Source organism: Hetaerina americana, unplaced genomic scaffold, assembly GCF_022747635.1.
Source record: "Hetaerina americana unplaced genomic scaffold, ioHetAmer1.1.p SCAF_2, whole genome shotgun sequence".
In the NCBI taxonomy this organism is placed as follows: domain Eukaryota; kingdom Metazoa; phylum Arthropoda; class Insecta; order Odonata; family Calopterygidae; genus Hetaerina; species Hetaerina americana.
The window spans coordinates 96,292,284-96,317,008 of record NW_027286763.1 but is presented as its reverse complement, the minus strand read 5'-3'; the positions used below and the strand labels follow the sequence as shown (position 1 = coordinate 96,317,008).

Genomic DNA, 24,725 nt, shown 5'->3' with positions numbered 1-24,725 from the left:
CGTTTCTCTCGCTTCCTCTCTCTCTATCTATCTCAATCTCCCTCTCTCTCTCTATCTCCCTCTCTCTCTATCTCCCTCTTTATGTCTCTCTATCTCCCTTCCTCTCTCTATCTCCTTCCCTCTCTCTATCTCCCTCTTGCCCTTTTTCCACCCCTCGCGAGAATTATTCCCGTCTCCACTGCTGCTACTTCTCCCTGCGCACCGGAATCAATTCCCTCGCCTGGTAACTCACTACGTTTTCCAACAGGTCCTGGTGTGGATGAGAGAGGAGGGAAGAGAGTTGAGAGAGGGAATCCGTCCCCTCCCTATCCCCGCCTCCCCTCACCTCCACTCTGTTCTCACGATCCTTTTTCCCCGAATCGGGTGCGTCGTCGCAGGAAATATGTTTACGTGTCAATGTGTGTGTTTATGTGAGCACGCTTGTACATATTATATATATATATATATATACACACACACATACACACACACACATACACACACACACACACACACACAGACACACACATATGTATATATACACACACACACACTTGGTGTATTACTTGTGCGTTTTAAGTTCCTTTTTCCTCTCGGTTCTTTTTAGGGTCCGCGGAGTGTACGCGTGCATGTGTGTTTTTGGGGGGGAGATAGTTATCTCTCACGGAGGAGGGGTTGGAGAAAGGGGGGTAGGGTGGACGCGAGGAAAGAGCGCAGGAGTGGTGGGGTGAGGGAAGGGTTGAATTAACCGTTATTTTTTGTGCGCTCCCTCGAAATATTTTTATTTTCTTCACTCGATTTTGGATGGCGTCGGCGGGGAAGCTTGGGTATGGACAGGGTATCAACATTTTTCAGCGTGTTTTTTTTATTTATTTCTCTCTCACTATCTTTTCCTCTTCCGGCCTAACTTTTCTTCATCCCCCCCTGCCGTTCCCCCAAGTCCCTCGCACCCTCGTCCCCCTCATCCATCCCCCCTGCCCTCAACACCGCCCCCTCTCCTCTCCTCCCCCCGCCCCCTTATTCCTCTTTTCCCCCGGACCTCGACACCTTCAGACCCACTGCCTGCGGTCTGCCGGCACCAGACGCCACAGCGCCGCTGCGATCGTGCTGCCCCCTGGTCGCAGACGCCTACTACTAGGCCTGCTCCGGTATCGATCCGAGGGGCATGTGCAAGTCGACCTTCCCGTCCCCTCTCTTCACCCCTCTCTTACCCCCCTCTTTCCTACCCTCTCCAACACCCCCCCCTCAAATTCTACCCTCCCCCAATTCCCCTCCTTTCCCCCCTCCCACAGCCTTCGCCGTTTCCCGCGACCTGCCCCCGTCTCGCTGACGATTTCTCTTCTTTCTCTCTCCCCCTTTCTGTCTTTCACTCTCTCTCCGGGTCTTTTCTTTCTCCTCCCTACGGCTTTGCGATGTTCGAACTTAAACATCGCCGAGCGATGCGGATGGAATATGGTCAAAGTGTCGACGAAACACGTCGAGTTCGCATCGGGTCCCCGCTATCGGACGGCATTCGCGCTATGTCGATTTTCATCCATCCTCCGTGCCCTCCTCTGCAACCGCTCATCTCTTTACGGTCCACATCGATATCGACCGTCGATTTTCCCACGATTCTCGTCCCCTGGGCTTATTTTTTTTGCAACTGTGGTAGATACATTCGAAGCCTGGGGAATGGGGGGGGGGGAGTGTTCGCTCGCGCAGAAATTTAGACCGCGATGCGATGCGTCGCGTCGTGGCGTCGGAGGGAGGATCGCGGTGAGCGATGCATTGGCCCTACCCCACGACCCCTGCCTCTTCCTCCTTTTCAAGAGCCCTCCCTTCCCCTCATTCAGGCCTCATCCTCCGAGATTCCTCCCGAATCTTCCCCAACAACTCCTTCTCTCTCCCCGGTAGCCCCGCTCCCTGCCCTCCCCGAAGGACCCCGTTGCCGAGGCAATAAGTTGACGACTATTTGGATAGTTAAAAAAAGTATTATTTGCCCCAGGTACGTATTTCCCTCGGTTTCCTCGTCCCTTCCCGTTCCCTTTTGATTATTGCCGTCTTTTCTTCATCTCCAACCATCCCCTCCGTCTGCACATCCGTCGTCTCTCGCCGTTCGATTGCGTAACACGGGGAGAGGGTTTGGTGGGGACGAGATTGTGGGAGGTAAGGAATCGTCTCGTAAAAATCCATTGGGGGCACCCCCTCCCTTCGGAATCCACCCCTCGACCTCCTTCCCCCCTCCCCTTTGCGTGGTTTTTTGCTCCGCCCAAAAAAAATAATCTCTCCACCCCAATATGCATTGCACTCTTGCCCCTCTCCCTGAATTCGTCCTAGATTCTTTTCGACTTTTATCTCTGTTTTTCATAATTTCTCCGCAATTTCCATTTCTCCTTTCCACAAGAGTGTTGTTTATATTGTTTTCTTCCTCGTCCCATTTCTCTCTCTCCCTCTCCTTCCTCCCAGCCCCCCTCTCTCCCTACCGCCATCCTTCCTCCCCGTTCGCCGCGAGGCTTGCGGAAAGGCAGACGGCTCGGTTTCCTTCGACTCGATCCCGTCGTGACGGGAGTGATATTCTCCGCCCATTCCCTTCCTCACTCTCTACCCCTCACCCTCCACCCCCCGACCCGTATTCCTCCCCGCCCCTCCCCCCGGGACCCTCCTTTTCCTCTCCTCATCTCTCCCATCCCAACTCAAGTCTGAGCGAAAAAGATCCTCCGCGTTGGGTCGCGCCCGATTTGGTGAAATTTCGACGGTTTCTTCCCCCCGTCTCCCTCCTTTCTCTCTCTCTCTCTATCCCTCGTACACTCACAAACACACAATCCGTCACCCACCCCTCGCTTCCTCTCCCACCCACTTCCTTCTAAATCTGCCTCCCAATTAGGACATCCTTCTGTATATTTCGATTCCCTTTTCGGTTGGGAAATTATAAAAGTCCAGGAATTTATTTTTTCCTTCCGCGAGGTCCCGCATTTTTTCCCCTGCGTTAATTTTATCTTTTTTCAGCCAACGACTGTTGTTTGTTGATCCCTGCGTTGTCTTCCGCTCCTCCATAATAATCCCGCTTCTTCTCCCCTTCAGCGGGCGAGCGTGGTTATTTATTTTTTTATGCACGCAGTTTTGCATCCCTTTGATGCGTCAGGGTTACGTTCGCGTGCCTGACGCTTCTTTTTAATTTTTCTTTTTTTTCGGTCCTCGTGTGAGTTGTGGTGGGGGGCACGGCCGTGCACATGCTCGAGGTTCTATCAAGAGCTCGCAATGTTGGGCTGGGGTGGTGCCGTTCATGAAACTATCGATTTATGCGGGCGATTTCTCTAATTCAGGGACCCATACATTTTTTTTCGCGTGGGTCGTCTTCTTTTTCTAAAAACCTTGGGAAAGGGAAGGAGGTTAAGGGGGTTGGGGAGGGGGGTACGACGTCCCATGAATGCACGTTAGCAACGTGAGAGCGCACCCCGAACTTCTTCTTCCTTTCCATCTCCACTCGTACACCTCACTCCTCTCTCCCCTTCGGCCCGATCGGAGGAGAGGGCAACTCGTGCATTTTCGGCAGTTCATCCTCCGCGCTGACCCTACGACTACACCGTAGTCGGGTCAGTGTTAAACTCTCCCTCCCTCTCCCGGCCACCACACCCGCCCTCTCTCCCTCTGGTCCGGGATGCCCCACTCAGAAGGTGTCCCCGGGTGTCTGTATTGGTGTTGGTGGTAGTGGTGGCGTCGGTCGGTGCTCGACTGTTCCTTGGCCCTCCCCTTGAACTCTGGCTCTCCCGCGTTTTCTCGGTAGGTCAGCTCGCATTCGACGTGTCGTCAATCTTTCGGGTTGGGAGGGGGACGATCTTCGGCCTCCAGCCTCCCTTCTTCGTACCGAACACCCCTCACTTTCCACCCCCCTCCCCCAAAGCGACTTATTCGAGAGAGGTCCCCTGTCCACCCTCTAGCTGACGACCCCCTCCTCCGTTTCCCTCCTTATGCCTGCCCGAAGGACTCAGGAGTTTTTCGAGGCAAATGATGGAAGGTTGTGAGGCACATTTTCTTTTTCTTATAATCGGCTAGGCGCACTCATTGTGCCCCCGCCGGATTGATCGGGAGTGAAGATTTTTACCCCCTATTGCTGCTCATTGTCTGCCCTGAGAATTTAAAAAAAATGCCATTTATTCGAGTACTGAAGTGGAAAGTTTGGGCCACATGTTTCGGATATTTATTATATCTTGAGTCTTAGTTTTACTATCGTTTTAATCTATGAATTTATATCTGGATTTTGAGGGATTGTTGTCTAAGGTCAGCAGTGGGGAGGTTTTGGACCCAGGGGTCCAACGAATGGAGGGAGCAATTATATAAAACTATTGACCTCGTGCCGAACAAATTCACTCATTTCTTTGGCATCCTTCAATTAATAGCGGCGGCTTCTGAGCTATTTTTTGGATATAGATAACCATAATTATTCAATTCTGTGAGCTTTTGTTTGATGGTAATCATAAAGCTATATATTTATTGACTTGAATAAGTGAAGGAGATAATCATGTTCCTTCGACATATTCATCCGGTGGTATATTAAACGCTACTCTCTGTTTTCAACTCTCGGCAAGAGAAACTCAATTACCAAACCTACTTGTCTTTATTCCCTTAGACCAGCCGACACCCGAGGACTAATGACTCTTCGCGGACGTTTAAGGGTCACTTTTTCTTAATTTCTTTACTGAATCGGTTTGTTTCATTTTTACTGTAGAAACTACGTGATGCAAGTTTTAAGGCACTTAATGTGTGCTTCGCCTTTTTTTCTAAATGACATTCTTTCCGTATTTCGACGTTCTTTCGTTGATCCCACCTGCATTCCCTCGTCATTTTTCATGCATCTGACATTTCCAAGAAATACTTGTGACATTGCGCAATTAACAAGACAAGTCATTTCTCCGCTTTGAATGTGGCTACGTGTTTATCGGCGTTACTCACCTCCGATTCTCACCTCTAAAGGGTTAGGAGAGTGAATCCTACTCCATTTTATGTAGTCACTATGTCTTGCAATGACTAATGTCGTTATTAGCCTTAAACCGTCAGTGGTTTCCAGTTCATTTGCGGTAAGTGTTGCCGTCAGCGGCGCATTTCTTTCGTGACTCCGTTGGGCGTACGCGTAGCTTTCAGCGAGAAACGAAGATCGCTTACTCTCGAAGCCCTACACGCCCGAAATAATGTATCACTTGCTGCTGGCGAGATTTTAGTTGGCGAAATGTTTGGACTCCACAGAAAGACGTGCAGTTTTTCTCTCGGCAGAAATGAGGTAGTGTCAATCATTAAATTATTTGCAAATATTGCTTTTGTATGTGCGTGTACGTATTGTCTTCTCTGGTAACGTTGCTATGTCCGCTGGGGTCGCCGCAGAAAAGTTGCCGTTTTCTCAATTAAATAATTTTTATAGTTGTGTTTTAATATTTAATATTTTGACTCGAATTTTTATTTCAAATATTATATTTTTATTGAATCTTTTTTGCTGCACTAATTTTGCATGTCAATAATTTGTGCTATGTTACAGTGAATGGAAATTTCATGTTAAAAGTTGAAGCAATGATAGGAATGATATTAACATATCTCAGTTGACAAATAATAATCTTTAAGTCATCCTATCTAGTGAGTGTGAGCGTCCTAAATATCCAAGCCACTCCCATAATAATTAGTTGTTTTGAGTAATTATAATTTAATGTATTTTCTTTTTTTGCCACATTTATATGTAGATTAGTGGTCGCAAGTTATTCAACTTTGACTTTTTTAACTTTAAATCAATAAAAAAGAAAAGCAAGAAAAATTTTGTGTTTACAATCAAGTCGACACAAAATATCTTTATTCACTACTAAAATTGTACTAAAAGAGAACATGAAAATGGGTTACGTGGAAATTAGATGCATTAATAAAATTCGAAGAAAATAAACTGCTCTTACTCACATTGTGAATTTCTGAAAATCCTCACTTGGCCAGTTTAAATTTATGTCATTTCGTTTGTTTGTCTGGGAAAAAATTCATTTTATATTGAAACAGCAATAATAAGGAGGAAGAAGTTGATAGAATATACAATCAGTTGGAGGACATAATCGCATTTGTCCCTGCAGGGAAGCATTTGATAGTGACGGATGATTGGAATGCGACGATAGGCAAAGAAAGAGATGGTGATGAAGTGGGGGACTACAGTTTAGGTACAATGAAGGACCTCAGGGAGAAAGCAAATAAATTCTGAAGGAGAAAGGGGTTAGTCATCACCAACAAGTGTCACTTGTTTAGACACCACCAAAGGCGTAGGTATGCATGGAAAATGCCAGGTGACTCAGAAAGGTATCAATTAGATTATATTCCGATTAGGCACAGGTTTAGAAACAGTGTGATAAATTCGCACGGCTTCCTGGAAGCAAATGCGGACTCTGACCACAATTTGGTTGTTATGAAGTTCAGCGTCCATTTCAAAAAGATGAGGCAGGGTTAGGAAATGGAATGTAGAAGCATTAACTGGATTGACAAGGAAATAGTATCAGCTGGCTATAGAGGAAATCATGGATGAGAGTAAAGAGCTGAGTACTATTGAGGGAAAATTGGAGTATATCAAAGGCTGCAAAAGAAACTATAGGAACCATTAATGGGAAAAGGACAATGAAGTCATGGATCACAGATTGGATGATTAGAAAGATAGATGAAAGAAGAAAATGGAAGAATGTAAACACAGAGCTAGGCAGAAGGAAGTACAAATAGTTAAATAATAAATTGACATGGGCAACAAATAAAGCATAAGAAACATGATGGAAGATGCAGTGCAAGGATATGAAAAGTTTGCTTAGGAAGGGTGAAATTGGTGCGCTATACAGCCAGGTTAAATGACTAAGGCGAAGTAAGCAGGGAAGATCTGCCCTATCAGTTAGAGGTAATTGGTAGCATAGAGCGTAGTTATGTACGGCATGGAAACGTGGTCACTGAAGCAGGAGAATAGACGTGGATTGGAGGCTTCTGAAATGTGGGTGTGGAGAAGGATGAAGAAGGTGAAATGGACCGAAAGGAAAACAAATGAGGAAGTACTAGGTATGGTGGACGAGGAGAGAGGTATGTTCGGAGAAATTTTAAGGAGGCAGGAAAAATTGATGAAGAGCGTATCGAACGGCAGTGCGATGTTGAAGGCTGTAATAGAGGAGAGAATGTTAGGCAAAAGAGGAAAGGGCAGGAACAGGATAGGGGATGTTGGACTGGATGAAGGGAGGAAGGAAGTACACAGAGATGAAGAGGGACCTGATGTAGAGTAGGATGCTGGATTTTGTGTTTTGTTAGGAGTAACAAAATATTTATTTGGTTGTTGTGTCCATCCAAAACCTACCTTAACCGGTAGATTACTTAATTATAAAATAATAATATTGAAAAAAATTGCAATGAACCTAAATATAACACGTTCTGGCTCTGGTGACCTGTTATAAGCCTTTTTAGTAAAAATATGAACTGCGCAGGAGTGAAATTTCTCAATTCCTTAACAGGGAATCTAGGAAAATTTCCCATTCTGACCATATTTATTGAAAACTCTACCATAACTTTTCTTGTAGTAAAAATAAACTCATTCTCTTCAAGAGATGAGTTCATTTTTATTTCTATTGATTTGAGTGTGCACTTTTTTATATGAATACTTCTATACATTTATCTAACATGTCTTGGAGCAATTAAAAATGTCAATCACAAATTATTATCACTGTCTGAAGACATACATCAACCAGATACTACATTATTATTTATTGGTGGCTAGTGAACTCATTTATCTTGACTTTATTTAATGTGCTGTTCTATATTTATTTAAGCCCCTTTTTGTTTTCCTCAAACATCATATCAATCTTTTCCTCTAAATATTGTTGAAAATATAAGAAGAAATGTTTTTGGAGGGAATACTTTCTTACAAAAATTATTAGTTTATTAAAATGTTATGCATCACAAAGAGAGATGGTGGCATTTTTAAGTAGAAGACTGAAGTCAGACAAACATACTATCTTTAGAAAATAATTTGATATTTATATGGTAAAATAATTATATTTAATAAGGCCTTTTATGTGAAGTTGGTGTTGCAATGCACTTTATATTTTTTCTGAAATCCAACCTCAGTAAACATTTTTTGAATGTTTGTCTTCATAACAAATAATTATTATACGTAAATGTTAGATAATAATTGTTTTCTTTGTTTTGTGATAGAGCCTCCTTAATAAATAAAATTTTGAGGGTGAAAAATAAGAGAAACTTTACACTTCCACACACTTTTACGGCCCTTTTTCGATGCTGCGCATCATCATCCATGGTCGGAAGCACATCGAAACCATAGTCGTAGAACATTAAAGTGTGTGAATTTTGAAATTGAAAATTTGTTGGGTTCAGGTTTTTCATATTTTTTATATTTGATTTAATAGAGATCTATTGTCGGTTAATGAGCTCGAATCAGATGTACATATATGGATATATTATATCTGTACATTTAAGTATATCTTTAAATTTTTAACAATAATTAGGTGTACATACTATTTAATCTAATTAAAAGATATGTTGTACTTTGACCTGAGAGAGTTTAAAATTGTTTTTGTGTTTTCTCCCGTAAGATTCCCTCCTACTGAAAATCATATTTTTGTATGAATGGCTCTGTTTTAAAATGTCATGATACTATTTCCCAACCTTTCAATCTTGAAAGAAAATTGAATGTCAATTTGTGCAAAAAGCTGTGAAAAGAAAATCCTTCATTAGCCACCTCTCATGTTATAAAATGAAATTATTTTGCAAAGCTTTGGCGATTGAAAAAACCTGTTGACTAATAATAGAAAAGAATTCATGATCTGTGCAAATTTGTCAATTGGAGTTTTTGTCATTTTGTCATCTGCCCATGAAAGTAATGCTATAATTTTTACACTTAAGAAACATATTTTGAGGATCAAACAGTTCATCTTTTAATTATTGTAAATTTTGAGAGGCTCTATTGTATGTTTTTTTAAATTATAATTTAAGTGCAATTGTTGTTTTTTTAAGTAAAAAATTTTCTGATTGCTTAACTATGTCAATTAAAATTAGTGAATTCTAAACGAACCTTTCATTTCTCTCTTTTTGCAGGTTTACTATGCCAAGAAGAAGCGGAGGGCCCAGCAAACTCAAGGAGAGGATAGCTCTCACAAAAAAGAACGTAAACTTTACAATGATGGCTATGATGATGACAATCATGATTATATCATCAAGAATGGAGAGAAGTTCTTAGATCGCTATGAGATAGATTCTCTTATTGGAAAAGGATCATTTGGACAGGTTCGATTATCTTCTATTTCCTTTCAATTACAGTGAACATAAAATTTGTTGGTCTATAAATTTGCCTAAAAATTAAAGTTATGAATTACACTTTTGAAAATAACATTTTGTATGCTTTGTCAATGTGAGTTTGTAGAAACTGTACATTTGAACACTTTGTATTGCATGTACTATTGAGCTATGCTTTCTGAATTAATTACATGTTTTATTTATTGCAGGTGGTCAAAGCCTTTGACCATGAAGAACAATGCCATGTAGCTATCAAGATCATAAAAAATAAAAAACCATTCCTTAATCAAGCTCAAATTGAGGTTAAGCTTTTGGATATGATGAATAGGGCAGATGCTGACAACAAGTATTACATAGGTAAAGACAAAATAGGTGCGTAACCATGTTTCCGAAAATCTTTCTTAAAGTCAAATATTTCATTGGAATGTCAATGGGAACTGTGATTGGCATCAGTATGTTAATTATTACTTATTAGTTTGTAATCTACTCTTTCCTTACACAACCTTCCTTTTGATGATTTTGGTGATAATGTTATACCATTTCTTCCGGTGAAAGCCATCACTGGTTATAAAAGCTTAATGTGTTTTCTAGCATATTCAATGTAAATTTTTTCTTTACTGGTTAAATGACCAAATTCCTTCATTATGAATAAAATGATTGAGTTACAGCTTTTGGAAACATGGCTGATCTCTTGAGTGTTGACGCCTTTGTGGACCCAGTTGATCATGCCAACTGATGCCATTTTATTCTTGTAGTTGGCAGTTTAGTATTTTTTAATGTAGTATGGTCTTTAACCTTTCCCCACCCTGCACGTGAATGTTTTGCTTACTAACATAGCATTTGGTGGTAGGTTATGAGTAGATATGGTGTTTTTAATGATAGATTGTGTGTGCATGGCGTTGCTTTGGTATGAGAATCAGATTGTTTGTAGGCAATGTATTGTTTTGCTCCAGTTTGTAACAGCTTTTTTTTTTAAATTTGCACCCACAGTGAAACTGAAGAGGCACTTCATGTGGAGAAATCATCTTTGTTTGGTGTTTGAACTTCTTTCGTACAATTTGTATGATTTGTTGCGGAACACCAACTTTCGAGGAGTGTCCCTCAACCTTACTCGAAAGTTTGCCCAACAACTCTGTACGGCACTTCTCTTCCTGTCCACACCTGAACTAAATATCATCCACTGTGATCTCAAGCCAGAAAACATCCTTTTGTGCAACCCTAAGCGCTCTGCAATCAAAATAGTAGATTTTGGCAGTTCATGTCAGCTGGGACAACGGGTAAATATCTCTCTTGAATATGTTCTAAAATGAAGCTCCTTGAAGTGTTTTGATGTTTAAAATTGGATCAACATTAATTTCTTTGAAAGCAATAATAATAATCTGTCTTTTGAAAGTGAAACATTTCTGTGCAACATGTGAATGCATCATGAAAAGTATATATTATATTTCTAGCAATAGTTAGCTGTTGCTAGGAAAATCATTTCACGTTGTCTTGATCATCATTACTAGTTCTTTTTACCAATGGTGAGTCTGTCAAAGTACAAACAATTCAGTCAGTGCTGATGGAAAAGAGTCACATCATTCTTCAAAAAGACATATGAAAATAATTTTGAGTTACATTTCCCAAGGCATAATAAGCATATATGTGACACATATTGAATCAAATATTTGACTAAATAGTTTAATTTCAGGCCAAATTAGAAGAGGCCAGTCATTCACTAAAATAAAATTGTTATTTTTACTATTATAATTAGTGCGTTTGGTATCCCTGATAGACATACTTGTACTGTTGGTAGATATATCTCTTTGAAAACAATGATCTTTTGAGTAGTTTTTTGAAGATTGAATGATGATTCTTTTCGCAGTTAATGGCACAGTCTGGATTTTTGTGGTTCCATAAGAACATGAAGAGAATGAGATAATAAAATAGTAAAAGAAAACATTAGCATTTTAAGTTTTTTGTGATTTTGTTGTCAGTATAATATAACGGAATTCAATCAATTATTAATATATTTACATTTGAGAAAAAAAGTTCTATCCCCTCCTATCATAATTCTCCACTCCTTGTGACCATGGTATTCCTGAACACATTCATGACTACTTCATTTGAAATGAGTTAGTACTGAAATTTGAAATGATTAGATGAGAAAGTGATAAGTTATCTTTTATCTCAGTTTTGGACCAATGGTGGTGTGAATGTGATAGATTTTTCTGGTGTCACTCTGTGTTGTTCTTTGATTATTTCCATTGGCATTAAAATAAAACTCTTCTCACAAAAATTTAATCTTTATAAGGATAATAATGAAGTTAGGTTTTTTAAGCATTGAATTTTTGTGATGATAAATGGTCTTTTATATTTTTAAGTGCCCTTCCTCCATCCTATTTTGTCCATACATATCATTAATCATTAGGGATGCCTAATAAAACTGAGCTGAGAGTAATCAATCATTTATCATAGGTAGAAGAGAATGTAGTGTAGTTTAAAAAAAATATAATTTTCAAAGGTTCTGCCATTTCTTGATGACTTTTTAATTAGAATACCTCTTTTCTTTGTAGATATACCAGTACATCCAGTCAAGGTTCTATCGTTCACCAGAGGTTCTATTGGGAATTCCATATGACCTAGCAATTGACATGTGGAGTTTGGGGTGCATTCTTGTAGAAATGCATACAGGAGAACCCTTATTTAGTGGAGCAAATGAGGTAAAGCTTGATCTCCTCTATAAAATAGATATGAGAAAGATCATTACAATACCCATTATTTGAACAGTAATTGAAGTTGAAAACATCCAAGTTATAAATTTAATAATTACTTTTGCTCTGTGTATAGTGTTTTTTAGATGAATATGTTTGTGTTGATGACTGTTGGGAAAAAATGTTCTTTTTCATAGAGATTTTATTGATTCATTCAAAAAATTGTATAAATGCAGATTAGAATTATGGCAATTTTTCAGCATTTGCTTGCATGAACATTTTTGAATTTTGCTCTGACATACTTAAGGTGATGACAGTTGAGTATTAGAAATTGAACTGATGCAATATTTTTTAATTGTTTCAACACCTTATTAATATGTACTTAAGTTGCCCCACAACGTCACTTGCATTATGTTTTTGCTGGAATTAGGCAGCAATAACCCTCATGCTCCTCTGCAAATGATTTTTTTTAAAACCCATCTTGCCATCTCTTAGGTCGACCAGATGAACAAAATTGTTGAAGTCTTGGGTATCCCACCAAAACACATCCTTGACCAGGCGCATAAGGCGCGAAAGTACTTTGACAAACTGCCCGATGGCTCGTATGTTCTAAAGAAGCCGAAGGATGGTAAGAAGTATCGCTCTCCTGGAGCGAGGAGGTTACACGATGTTCTGGGTGTGGAGACAGGCGGGCCTGGTGGACGACGGCAAGGTGAGCCTGGGCACGCAGTCTCTGACTACCTCAAGTTCAAGGACCTAATCCTCCGCACGTTGGATTTTGACCCGAAGACAAGAGTGTCCCCATACTATGCCCTGCAGCACAACTTCTTCAAGCGCACTGCAGATGAGGGTACCAACACTGGCCACAGTGCCAGTGCCTCCCCTGCATTAGATCCTTCGTCAGGGGTGGCCACGGGCAGTCCTGGAGGTGGTGTAGGAGGAGGCGGTGGTACTTCTGCGGGGGGAGCCACTTCGGGTGAGTGGTGAAATATTCTTCCCTATTTGACAGGCGTGGTGAAATTACATGAAGGTGGGTCACTCTCTTAGCAAAGGATGCTTAATGAGGAGTACCATCTCCAAGTCTGTGTGAGCACCTGTGACTGAAATTTCATTTCTGGTACCTGCTTATTCCTAAGTTCACTGGGGTTTGTGTTGGTGGGTGAGCATGAAATTGCGTTAGAAAGCCTAAATCAGATTGGCTAGGTAGGAGAGAGATGTTTTATGTTAGAGCACTCTTGTTTCTATGATTGGTTTCTCCTAATACTTTCGTCAAAATTTGAAAGTTTAATTTATGCCAGTGTGATATTTTTTATTTTATTTTTTTTTCACGTGAAAGCTTGTAGTAAATGGTTCCACGTATGAAGATTTCCTGGAACAGGTAATTGAGGAATAAAATTTTAATTGGGAGAGAGTATAATATCATTCAGAGATCGTGAAATCTTATCTCATGCTCCTCATATTTTATTTTCATCTGTCATTAGCTTTCTAGTGGCCTTTTGGTGTGTTAACATTTGTTTGATGTTTATTCTTGTTTGCTCTCACTGTTTGGTTGTTCATGCCTCAGGCAGCATAGCATATTGACTAAGCTTAGTGCTCAACCACTGCTATAAACTATATAACGAATTTTATAACTATAGTGAGTTCCCATCCTCCCACTAAAAACACAAAACCCTTAGAATCAAAAGGACCGTCCTATTTTTTTTCTAACTCATTATTCACACAATAGAGTTGGTGGGTTCCCAGATCTCTGGAATGACTGTTTAATGCTTGATCAAGTCAGGGTTGACTTGAGCTACAAGAATGTGTGCAACCATGTGGGAGTTGTAATTTTTGGCAGTTAATTTATTGATTAAATAAAGCATTATGAGCTCGTTAGTAATTTTGCCAAGAAAGCTTCCCACCATGGCTAGAATTTCCTCATGAGTGTTTTAATAGTCTGTAAATCTTACTTCCTGTACATTATAGCTAGGCAACACATTTGGTGAGTGTGCTCCCTTGCCAATAATTTGCCTAATTCAGGTCTCCCACCCTCCTCCTCCCCTCAGCCTATCCTCCTAATCCTCTGCTGCCCTGAACCATCCACTGTGCTGTCCAAATATCTTGTATTTAACCTTGCCATTGTGTTGTTCTCTCCTCATGTGTGTGTGTTGTCTTTACCCATAATCATCCTTCCCTCACTAATGCTTTGACTAACTACAACATTATTTGGTATTCAGAATATTAATTGCAGTCTTTTGATATGCAGATGATTTGCCTGCACAATTTGTGACACGATGACTAACACTAACGACCGGCCAGGATACCGGTGGTGCTCCTCTGCCCTCCTAATACGTTCAGTAAGTGTGCAAGTCTGACTGCAGAGCATGAGGTTCATTTCCCTCTCCCGGTTTTCCTTGTTTTCTTTATTTCATTCCGCAAAACTGTGTAAACGTTATTTGAATGGCGTACGATGAAATCAAATTTGAGGTAATGCGTTGGCCCTAATTACATTGTTCAGTGGGGCTGTGACATTACCCAATTTGATGACGTGAAGTTGCTTTGAGAAAGGCTTGGTAAATGGCAATGGAAACATGGAGGGGATATGTACCAATGTTTGGCAGAATGTTAAAAAAAACACAGCATTTTAGGCAGTTAACCCCATTAATTTGACATCTGAATCTTTAACGACTTTTTAGTAGAGAACCCCACTGTATGACCTGTTGACCATCATAGTACCCCCAAAAGTAACCCCGTTGGAACCCATCCCCAAAAGCAAGAGCACTGTAGTACATTGTCCCCCATCCTGAGGTATGCCCGAAAACAATTCATAGGACCCTCAAGCCCCAGTTATGTCTTCTGCTTTGTTTTATTTTCATCTTTAACCCATATCCTCCACCGTATATCTCTGTTGCTCCATTCTCGGCTGTAGAATATACCTGCCAGTAGTAGCCCCTCTCACCTGGTGAAACTTCATTTGCATTGGAAAGAGTACCATCCTTTTCAGCAAGTATTGCATTCCCTTGGCAGTTTAAAATAAATCTTCGGAATTTGAGTGCTAATTCTGCATGTTTCCCTTCCTCCCCTTGAGAAGTTTCATCACTTGTATGCTTCCATCACACACTGCATAAAAACACCTTGCTTGTTGGTTATTCTTCTGCTGTAGATAGTTCCATCAAGTACATGTCTGAAAATTTTTCATATCTACCATAAGTGGCATTTCACAGTTCATGTATTTTCATTGCTTTTAAGTTATGAAACTCCTTAGGTTGTGAAATCAATTTTAAGCCTAATTAATTTGCCATGCCTTAATGTTTCTTTGACAAAATTATCAAATAAATCGCATTTTTAAGTGATAAATTGGTTAAAAAATTTTTTTGAGTAAAGAAACTATCATCAGTAACCACATGTAAGGGTAAACGACATTATATTTCCGTTAAATTTAAACTAAGCTCATTAAGATGCATCTTAATATTTTCATACAAAATTGAATCTTTTATGAACATAAAAGCTTTGTGAAATCAGTTACTATTAAGAAAATGGTAAGTATAACTGTAGTTTTGTATCTGGTTTCTTTTTATAAAATATTGTGCAATGAACTGTATTGGACAATTAGTATATTAAGCGTTTATGACAAAATATTTATAGAATGCTTCCGTATTTTGTATAAAATTCTGTTTTTTCCAGTACATACTAACTGTAGCCATAAATATTTGACATAGTACTAGCTATTATTTGAGATAACTGTGCAGTGCTGCTTTTTTATTGAAGAATTTGTGGAAAAGTGACTAAAATGTCAATAGTAAAGATGGTGAATTATAGAATTAGATACCTTATAGATCATGATTATTTTCATTGGAAGTTAATACCTTCTATTCAAATGAGTAACCGTATCAGATATTATAATTTGGTAATTTTTCCTGTAAACTTGCATAATTATTAAAAAATAAATCCATACATTGATGTCTTTTTGTAGGATGTGGCTTTAATTTTAATTTGTATTCGACTTAGAAACTTGTATACAGAATTGTTTGATAAGAAATGGAAACAATTGTTTATGTTTGTGTGTGCGTGTATATATATATACATATACATACACACACTCATATATATATATATATATATATATATATATATATATATATATATATATATATATATATATATATATATATATATATATATATATATATATATATATATATATATATATATATATATATATATATATATATATATATATATGTGAGAGATTTGTTTATAACATCTATAGTATAGGTTTTTTATCATGGGCAGTTTAGTTCTAACTTTTCTGCTTCCTAGATTGCATTATTTTCTGTAATGGTGTTGAATGCAAATAATTAGGTACTTAATTGGACATCAGCTTTTTAGAATTGATTACCTGCAGGTTGTTTTGTAGTATTATTTTCATGCATCATTTTTCTTAGAAAAATCAATATAAGTTATTAAACTGATGTGTAAGCCAGAAAAAGAGTAAGTTAGTAAAATGTCATAGGAGTGAATATAGTAAACTTAAATGTGATCCAATACTATATTTAATCAGTTTTGAAGAATTAAATCTATATCCATCTTATTAATTCTTTGATAGAACTGCATGAGAAATATTTATGAAATTGATGGATAATTATTATCAAATTCAAGGTGTAAAGTAGGGTAAGTCTAGAAAGTCCATCTTGACTTATAACCATAGAAAACTAATTTTTTAGTCATGATATGTGCCACTTTGTAATACAATAGTAATTAACGAAGGTTACCATTTTCGTTATAAGTATGAATGATTCTATAGTATTTTCACATTGAATGGTTGTTTTTGAAAGTTATTGCTTCGTTCATTAAGTATATTTTCTGACTTAACTTAAGAGAAATAGTTCAATGAACAATTTTCCTGAAATTCTGACTCATTCAGATATTGTGGAATTAATTTAATCAAAAAAGGGTGCTCCTCTTTGTTTCCTGCAAGTCTTACTATTCTTCATCCTAACATTATTTCCATTTACACCTCACATTCATCCTCCTCTTTCATACTGCCAATCCCATTCCCATTCTCCCTACCTCCATTTTTCTCTATTGACCCTCACTTCTGAATTTGCTTCTCCCAATGTCCCTTAAAACAGTTATGCAGAAAGTTTTGAAGAAAAAAGTGTAGCCCAAGCAGAGTAGCCAAATTTTTTTTAATTATTGTGCAATATTTTACAAGCTAAATCTATTTCTGCATGTAGAGCCTATTTTAATTTAAACAATAAAACGGATATGAATATCATGAAAGTGCAATGGGCCATTGGCAATTCACTCATATATAGCTTCCACATGTATAGTTAATGTGAGGCGTGGTGATGATTGAGATCAGAGGAAGAAGGGGGTAAGAAAGAGGTAAGAAAAGATGGAATGCAAAGCAGGGAAGTAAGGTGTAAAATTGAAGGTGATAGGAAGGGTTATGATTTAGGAAACTGAATTGGAGCATCTATTTTTGATCCAATTTTTGAGCAATGTAATTCCTCAAAATCTTCACATGTGAGAACAACATATACCCCAAAAATTTTTCTGTGATTTTGATATTGTGAACACCCTGCAGATAATAATTGAATGAGTATTTAAATAAAATTATTTGTTTTACACAATTTGCAGAGGTCTTAATGCACAAAATCATAGCAATTCAAAATTTCAAAAAGCGTTTCCTCACTGACCAATCATTTTATTAATCAACATTTTCGCAAAGGTAGTTTAGCATTGGAATCATTCATTGGTACCAATTTTGTTTTCATTTTCGTGAGTATGGCATAGCAAGCAAGGATTTAAAATCAGGAATAAGTTTTTCTGGCTCCATTTAGGAATCAAGTGGGACACGTCCAATTATAAGACAGGACTCAGGGCTATTTTTTCTTGGCCTTGTCCACAAAATATGTTGTTTACATATTGAAAATATTTTTTTTCAAATACAAATTATAATTTCTAAGTTACAATGGAGGAAAATGTTGATTAAATTGACTCAAAATGAGGGCATTTTAAATAGTTGCTTTCTCATTAGATGCCAGTTGGTAAAAATGAGTTTAGTCAAACTTCAAGTTGGATTCATAAATATTTAAGATGGTTTGATCAACTTGCTTGATTAAGGGATGTGACATTTTGAAAAAGTCTGTGGAGAAATCTCCTACTCACTCTGTTTTTCTGGAATAATCTTTTGAATATATGAAGGATCATCATAGCATAACCTTTAAATATTATAAAATTCAGTTCAAATTGTGGTTAAATTTTTATATCATAGATATTTAGGAAATGAGAGCCAGCTCATTTTAAATTTCCCCATTCTACCCTAATTTGAGTGTGTAACTGTGAGCACTAATGTGAACTGCTAAGCTTTTAAATGATAATATCTTCTACAAGGGTCATATTCATGATATGAGCCAATGTGAGGAAGTTCTGAAGATGTGAGGGGTTTCTTTAGTTGGGAAGTCAGGTTAGTGCGTGACAGAATCAATGATTATTCTACATAACTTGGTACTCAACCATGTAAATGTCAGGGAGACAGATCCCATGTACTAGACTTTATCTTTAGTGATGCTGACAAAACTTGACTTTCTTATGAAAAATAGCGAGACTTTCATATTGGGCTACAGCAAATGCCATACATATATTTCATTGTAATTATAATTTTTAAATCTAACCCTCCTCCTGGAATATATTTGATTATTTGATCATAGTCATTACCAAAGAAGTATATCATATAAATATATAAAAAATATATCATGTTAAAATTTATTCATTATTGAAATAATAACATTGTATACTTGCAAAAAAGCCCAATTATACCAGTAAGGTTTGGTGCTGAAGGAAATATACCAAAATTGTTTTGTGGCTACTGTTTCTGTTAACTGTGCTAGTTATGTAATATTCATTAGTCATAAAACAATTGGTTTCTATTTAATCCTATTATTTGCTAATTTATTTGTTTTATTTAACATTAATTGCATCATAATTATTAGTTTATCAGTTAATTTCAGACTAAAGCATGGCATATGATGCATCAAGTAAATTGTAATAGACAATAATGCAAATCATTTCAAGTCCTTTATGCAAATAGTTTTAATGACTCTTCTAACTTGAGGTTATTTGGTGTACATTTGCCTCATGCTTCCCATGTATGACATTCCTACCCAGGGTCATGACCATGGGTAGAATCATTTCATCAGAGAGAAAACATTAGCTTTTTGATTCATTCTTTGTCACTAATTTGCTAGATTGGTTATATTTGGGGCAATTCATCATGAGCTCTCTGGGTTAACTGATAAATTGATATTAGGTTTTGCCGTGGATATTCAGCATAATGTTTTTCCATTAGCAGACTTTCCATTCAATTGGTTTTGATCACATAAATGTCAAAAATTGTAGTGCAGTGCACTTTTGCTGTATAGATATTTTTAGAAGAATTTTTCTCATTTTGTAAAATTTGTAGAATATTTAGGCAAACCATAAATTGTGATTTATAGGGTAATATAAGTTTTAGTCTCTTATCTTGTTAACTTTGTCAATGTTTATTTTTGTTCATATTGATATTTTAGCACCCGACAAGCCACCACAAGGATATGTGGTAGAGGGTGAATACATACCCGATTAATTTTGACCTGAATATTACCCTATCGCGGCCAGACCATTTGTTTCAAGCTTTTAAAATCATATTTCAATGTGGTAAATAGATTATATCTCCTTTTCAAGGTGTCATTATTGTAGGTGCTAAATTAGTTCTTGTAAATGTTTTGGAGTATATATATATATATATATTGTCATTTTAAAGTATATTATATCCTCTACCTGAAGAGGAACTAAGTTTTTTATTAGGAATTATGGTGAGCCTAAAAACTGCTTACTTACATTTTTGTATTATAGTCTGGTTTTTATGAGATAATAATTTTGCTGTTAGATTGATATTATGCTGAAACACTGTTTTCTGAATTTATTGTTGCCTATCTCTAATTGTAATCCTAAATTGCCTCTCTGTATATCATGTAAGTGGCACGGAAAATCAGCTTTTTTTTATCCTACTGAAATTTATTCACTCGTGTACTTAATATTTTGAATGATTTTTTAAAAAATTTAATTCTGACAAAATAATTGTTATCCTCTGGCATGCTTTCACCTTCAGATTTTATCTCTGCACTTATGTATACCTGCTTATCAAACAGTTTTTTTGTGTTTGCTACCTATATTTCATCCCCAGTAATTTTGGTAGTCATAAACCCTTTTTCTTTGTACTCTAAATAATTCATTCATTTTGTTTTTTAAGCTACCTAAATGCTTATGTTATTATGTGTGAACAATCTTAAATGTGAAATACTCTGCATGGTAGTTATACCAACTGGTTTAATCATGCTTAATAGATTCTCTGGGCTCTTGTAAAAATATCCTCTTTCAGAATGAATGGCTATCATAAAAGTCACAAAGTTTTTCCAATGTTTCCATTTTAACTAAAAACTCAATGTGTTTAAACTAATATATTTTCTTGACTCATGATTATATTTTGAGTTTAAGTAAGCATGTCAAAAAAAATGCCATTTTCATTTCCACTCTGTAATTATGGAGGAATTCTGTAAAATCATTTTTGATATTCTCAACTCATCATAAATTTGTGGCTTCAATAAATTCGTAATATGCAGTTATAGTGACTAAAGTTTGCCAATGCCAAAAAAAATTGGTTCACTTCCCCGAAAAGCCACTCGTGCGAAACAACGTCGATGAAAGTCAAAAGATTTTTCATTTGAGTCTAGAGCATTTTCATGGTCTTCCAGGAGCTTCCTGCGGAAGTGGACGGGCCCGCTCCGACCCTACCCATCAGCATGGACTCCATGCAGTGCCCCCGCCCCTCCATGGTCACACCCAAAGTGCAGCCACGCAGACGTCGTCATCAGCGTCCTCATCAGGACACTCCTCATCATCCAATGCCTCGACAGCCCCATCCTCCTCTGCTGCCATGGACTGTGAATCACCAAGGCCGAGTGGGGGTCAACAGCCATCGAGTGCCTGCTTCCCCTTCAGTCACCACGCACTGCACTCCCACCTCCCCCACCCACCCCAGGGAGCGAGCCAGTCCCAGGTCCCGAGGGGAGCGGCCCCAACTCACTTCCATCATGCTCATCATCACGCCCACCGCAGTTCAAGAGCGATGCCGCTCGTGCCCCTCTCGCCCCCTTCCACTGTGCCCACACTGTCATCGAACGTGAGGCTCCTTGCGGAACCCCTCCACTACTCCAAACAGCAATCCCGAGTTGGGGTCTTGCCCGGGGGACTGAACAGTGGTGATGGTTCGGGTAGCTCAGGAGCGTACCTCCCCCTGGGTCCCAGCTTGGACTGCACCCGCACGGGCAGCCTGAACCTGCAGCTGAGTGGCGGTCCCGGAGGTGGTGGTGGCCCCTATCACTCTCTCTATCCGGGATCTGGTGCGTACGGAGTGCGCCCTGGGCCAGTGGGTGTGGGCATAGGCCACATCCCATCGACGGTCGTGATGCCAGACGGCACGAGTCAGCAACAGTTTGTAGTGGGCTCTGGGGGATATCCCTTTGGTGTGTCGGTGGCAGGAGGGGGGCCCGGTGGAGGAGGCGGAGGTGGCGGAGGACCTTCAGACTCGTCGACTGCCCCGACGCAGGGAGTGGGCCCCAAGTTGACGAGGGGCCAGGGGACGGTCGGAGGGGGAGGCGAGCGGGAGGACAGTCCGATGGTAGGTGTATGTGTACAGCAGAGTCCAGTGGCAAGCCATTGACCATGACCGTCCCTGCTAGTTCTCCGGCCTGCACCGTCCAACTCGGCCACTGCATATTTGCCCACAGGGGGCCCTTCTGGGTGATGATGCCTTTAGCGAGGGCGGTTCCCCCCTCTCTCCCCCAAAACCCCCCTATCTGTGCCACGGTAGTCTGATGTTGGAGCCATTAGTGAAATGTGTTCTTGTACCGGTGCTTGCAGATGTCATGGTGGTGAGGCACCGGAGCAGTGCACCTTTATTTTGGGGACAGCATGTTGTTGTTGATAGTATCATCACTGCTACATATTCTGGGGTTTCCCCACCTCAATTCTCCTCTGTGATGTTGTGTGACTCTGGTGGGTGATGCAATTAGGAGGAAGAGACTGGACCCATTGACCTTCCCTTCTTCTCCCTCAATAAGCCTTGCCAAGAGTAATTGACGGGCCCACCATTGGGTGGTTGTCTACTGTATAGTATGTTTTACTGACTATGACTGCTGCGGATGGACTCCCTTCAGTCCTAATTTTACCATCGTCATTTTGACGGCTGTGTTCACTCAAATCTGGAGGGTGTGGGGGAAGCAGCCTCTCGTGCCTCCAGTCTGTTTGCCCTCCCATAGAGACGCAATTGTTGTTGTGGATTATTTCCCACATCATTGAGGTATACCATACGGGACCAGTGGGAATAACAAAAATGTGTTCTTTCTAGAAATAATTCATAAATATGACAAGGGCTGTCGTGGGACGGTACATATCTGCAAAAAAAGTGCTAAAACTTGCTGATAGACTTCTCCCCCACGTCGACCTTGATGCATACATGTTCACACACACATACAAAAACAGAGCTCACTTGCTGAAAAGTTTTGATGTAATTTTTCTACCATTCTGAGGTTTAGAAACTGCATTTTTTTTCTTTTTTAAGTTATTTCAGAGAAATTGCAACAATTCCTTACACAATGATAGCTATCTTTCTTGACCCACATTCTTCCACAAGAGATGAAGTAAAAATGCTATAAGAATATAAGAATTCAAGAAAAGCTAGCAGATGACAATAAAAAATTGCTTCATTTTCATTCTAGTTGCTGTTAGAGCTCCAATTTAGCATGTGTGTTGTGTTAAAAGAAATAATAGTTTATTCTGCCATCTCAAGGTTTGATATTGAAAAAAAAAATCAGTTCATGAAGACCGGCTCATCCATTGCAAGAATGGAGGGATTGTGTGTTATTTGCCACATCATAGGTGCATAATACCAAACAGTTCTGTTTGTAATACAGTGTTGTTACAAATGTTTTACAACTCCTGTTGAACTTTTTTCTAATCATTCTTGATACATAGATCATCCATTTTGAAACCTTTCTGTTGCGTGTCCTCACCTGGTAAGACATTGAGCATGATCCACCCCAGTCATCTCAAACTGCTCATGATTAGTGTGGTTTTTGAAGTAGTTCACGTGTAATCTTCTTGACGTTTTAGTCCAGTAAGAACTTGTACATACACAGTGGCTGAAATTTGTGAGAGATTCATATTTACTCAATCAAACTTGTCATTTGTTATGTGTCATTACCACTGGTATTTTGAACAATGAACATTCAGCATGCATACTAAATAAGTACCCTAATGTTTTTGAGTTAGCCTCCCAATTTTTAATTCAAGCCATGTCGAATCCCATAATTTGAATTGAAGAGTATTGTGCTGTGACCCTAGTAGGGTAATATACTTAGTGGTGTGCACTGATGCTGGTGGTATTCATTTTAGGTTTTTTTGATACCACATTGTTCAAAATGTCTTTTATTTATGTAAACATCTTGTGATGTATATAGTGTTGTTGTGGTCCGTTGACACCTGTTTTAGAAATGGCATGGGGGCAATACGAATAGAGCCAGAGAGGTGGCTGCCCTGCAAAGCAGTGGTGCTGGCATGTGTTGTGACGATGTCGTTTTTCAAAGATATGACGACGACTGAAGCAAAGGAGTAATCCAGATATCTTCCAGATCAGAATGTAGCAAAACTTTTTCTTGGAAGGAGTCACATTTACGTAGAAGAGTGTGTCTGTGAGAGTACATGGGGTGTAAAACATGGATGAAGCAAAAGAGAGGGAGAGAAAGAGGGCTTTTGAGCGATAGGGAGTTTGCGAGGGAGAGAGAGAAAGTGAGAGAAAAAGAGAGAGAGAGAGAGTTCCTAGTAACCCTGATCCCAGGTTTGGCCCACTCTTTATCTGTTCTGCATCAGGTCATAAGATTGGAAACAGTGGAAAAGTAATATTTTGCTACAAGCTGCAGTGCCATTTCTTTAACTGTGCCCTTGTCAAGAGGAAATTGTGATTTTAGACTATTTATATGAAACTGTAGACCTAGAAGACTTAGAAAGAAGACTCCTGGAAACTCCTTAGGATATTTGCTTTGGAACAAAGAGCTATATTGTGACCTCGTCAAGACTACAGAATTTTTTCTTTTAATAATTATTTATTGTGGAATTACATGGCAGATGCTGTCGACATGTTTTTAATATGATTGCATATCTTTACCTTGGAGTCACTGAATTTTTCTTTTGATATTTTATGGAAAATGTTCTTCCAATCAAATTGGCTTCACAATCAAGGCAAAAACCCCAAAATGTAAATACTTCTCCCCTTGACCCTACCAATCTCCTCCCTTTCCCCCGAGTAGTGACCTACCTGCTGGGGGCCTGGCAGCCCCTTGCCTCTTGTGTAGCCTTGCTATGGCAGCCCCCTTGGAAAAGTGCATTTGCACATGCACCCAGGTGGTGCTGGCCATCTCAATGGCTCTGGCCCACCAAACCTCTCCTGGCTTTTTGTTAAATAAAACGGACAAGAATTTGTTGCAAAATTATGTTTTATTGCTCCTTACTCTTTAACTCCTACTCTTTTGCGTCAAGTGAAATAACATTTCTTATATTGTCAGTGCTGGGTGAATAAAGCAAAATCAATTAATTCAGTTACATATTGATTAATCCTTTTTTCTTATCTGTGTAATATTGTGCGTAAAGATAATTTCTAAATTGAGTGAAACAATTTCATAAGTATTTTTACATGCCATG

At 39.0% G+C, this 24,725-nt stretch overlaps 1 protein-coding gene across 2 annotated transcripts in view; it reads left to right on the top strand.

Annotated features, from left to right (window-relative positions):
- Positions 1 to 24,514, top strand: part of mnb (minibrain) — a 212,174-nt gene extending 187,660 nt beyond the window's left edge. Inside the window, exons 4-9 of one of the 2 annotated variants that reach the window (XM_071585811.1) lie at positions 9,055 to 9,243; positions 9,462 to 9,609; positions 10,243 to 10,529; positions 11,808 to 11,954; positions 12,441 to 12,921; positions 20,723 to 24,514. In XM_071585811.1, the coding sequence (XP_071441912.1) occupies positions 9,055 to 9,243; positions 9,462 to 9,609; positions 10,243 to 10,529; positions 11,808 to 11,954; positions 12,441 to 12,921; positions 20,723 to 21,690 (2,220 nt within the window). In that variant the 3' untranslated portion in view covers positions 21,691 to 24,514. Of the gene's footprint in view, positions 1 to 9,054; positions 9,244 to 9,461; positions 9,625 to 10,242; positions 10,530 to 11,807; positions 11,955 to 12,440; positions 12,922 to 20,722 lie in introns of both variants that reach the window. The other variant, XM_071585810.1, reaches the window with a different exon arrangement.
- Positions 24,515 to 24,725: the final 211 nt, after the last annotated feature.